Source organism: Carlito syrichta, unplaced genomic scaffold (assembly GCF_000164805.1).
Source record: "Carlito syrichta isolate Samal-C Ts95f unplaced genomic scaffold, Tarsius_syrichta-2.0.1 Scaffold236456, whole genome shotgun sequence".
NCBI lineage: Eukaryota > Metazoa > Chordata > Mammalia > Primates > Tarsiidae > Carlito > Carlito syrichta.
Genome location: NW_007180552.1, coordinates 13,932 through 14,662, shown reverse-complemented (window position 1 = coordinate 14,662; position 731 = coordinate 13,932). Strand labels below are relative to the sequence as shown.

The 731-nt window shown below is 71.3% G+C and overlaps 1 protein-coding gene across 1 annotated transcript in view; it reads left to right on the top strand.

The window, feature by feature from the left end:
- The first annotated feature begins 4 nt into the window (after positions 1-4).
- LOC103253538 (tropomyosin alpha-1 chain) overlaps positions 5-731 on the top strand; it is a 13,766-nt gene continuing 13,039 nt past the window's right edge. The window contains exon 1 of the mRNA XM_021709473.1: positions 5-118. Coding sequence (XP_021565148.1) covers positions 5-118 — 114 coding nt within the window. The remainder of the gene's footprint in view (positions 119-731) is intronic.

Sequence of the window (731 nt, the reverse complement as noted above, 5' to 3'; positions counted from 1 at the left end):
CGCCATGGACGCCATCAAGAAGAAGATGCAGATGCTCAAGCTCGACAAGGAGAACGCCTTGGATCGAGCCGAGCAGGCGGAGGCCGACAAGAAGGCGGCGGAGGACCGGAGCAAGCAGGTCTGCGCCCCCCGCGGCCCCCGCCCTGAGCTCTCGGGGAGCCCCGCACCCTCGCCGGGCGCGCGCCCGGGAAGGAGGGTAGAGGCGCGAGACGCGGGCTCCTTCTGAAGGGGGTTCCCGGGAAGACGCGTCTGTCCCTGCCCGGGCTCCCAGAGCCCGCGAGGCCGGTCCCCGTCCGGGAGGCGCCTACTCGCAGGACGGGGGGGAGGGCGCCGGTTCCCGGGGACGTTCGGGGGAAGGGCGAGGGAGGGAAGGGGGCCAAGGGCTTAAAGCGCCCCAAGTTTTCGGACCTTTGGGGAGAACGGAGCCTTAAACTTGGGGAGGAGAGGAGAGGGGCGGAGTGAGTCGTCTCCTAAGAACTTGGGTGGGAAGGCATGGAGGCTACATACAGCCCGAAAGCCCCGCCACCAGGGCGCCCCCAAGTTGTGGCCTCGAGCCCGCAGAAACCTCGCGGGGGAGGCTTGCCCCGGAGGAGGCGGGGGTGCGGGGCGAGCCCCGGAGCGCTTCCGGCTCGGGGACCGAGGAGGGCCCCCAGCGCCCTTGAACTCAGCGCGGCGGCGCCCCGAGCCCACCGGCCCCAGCCGACCCGGCGCCCGTGTGTTGTGTGTCTGAC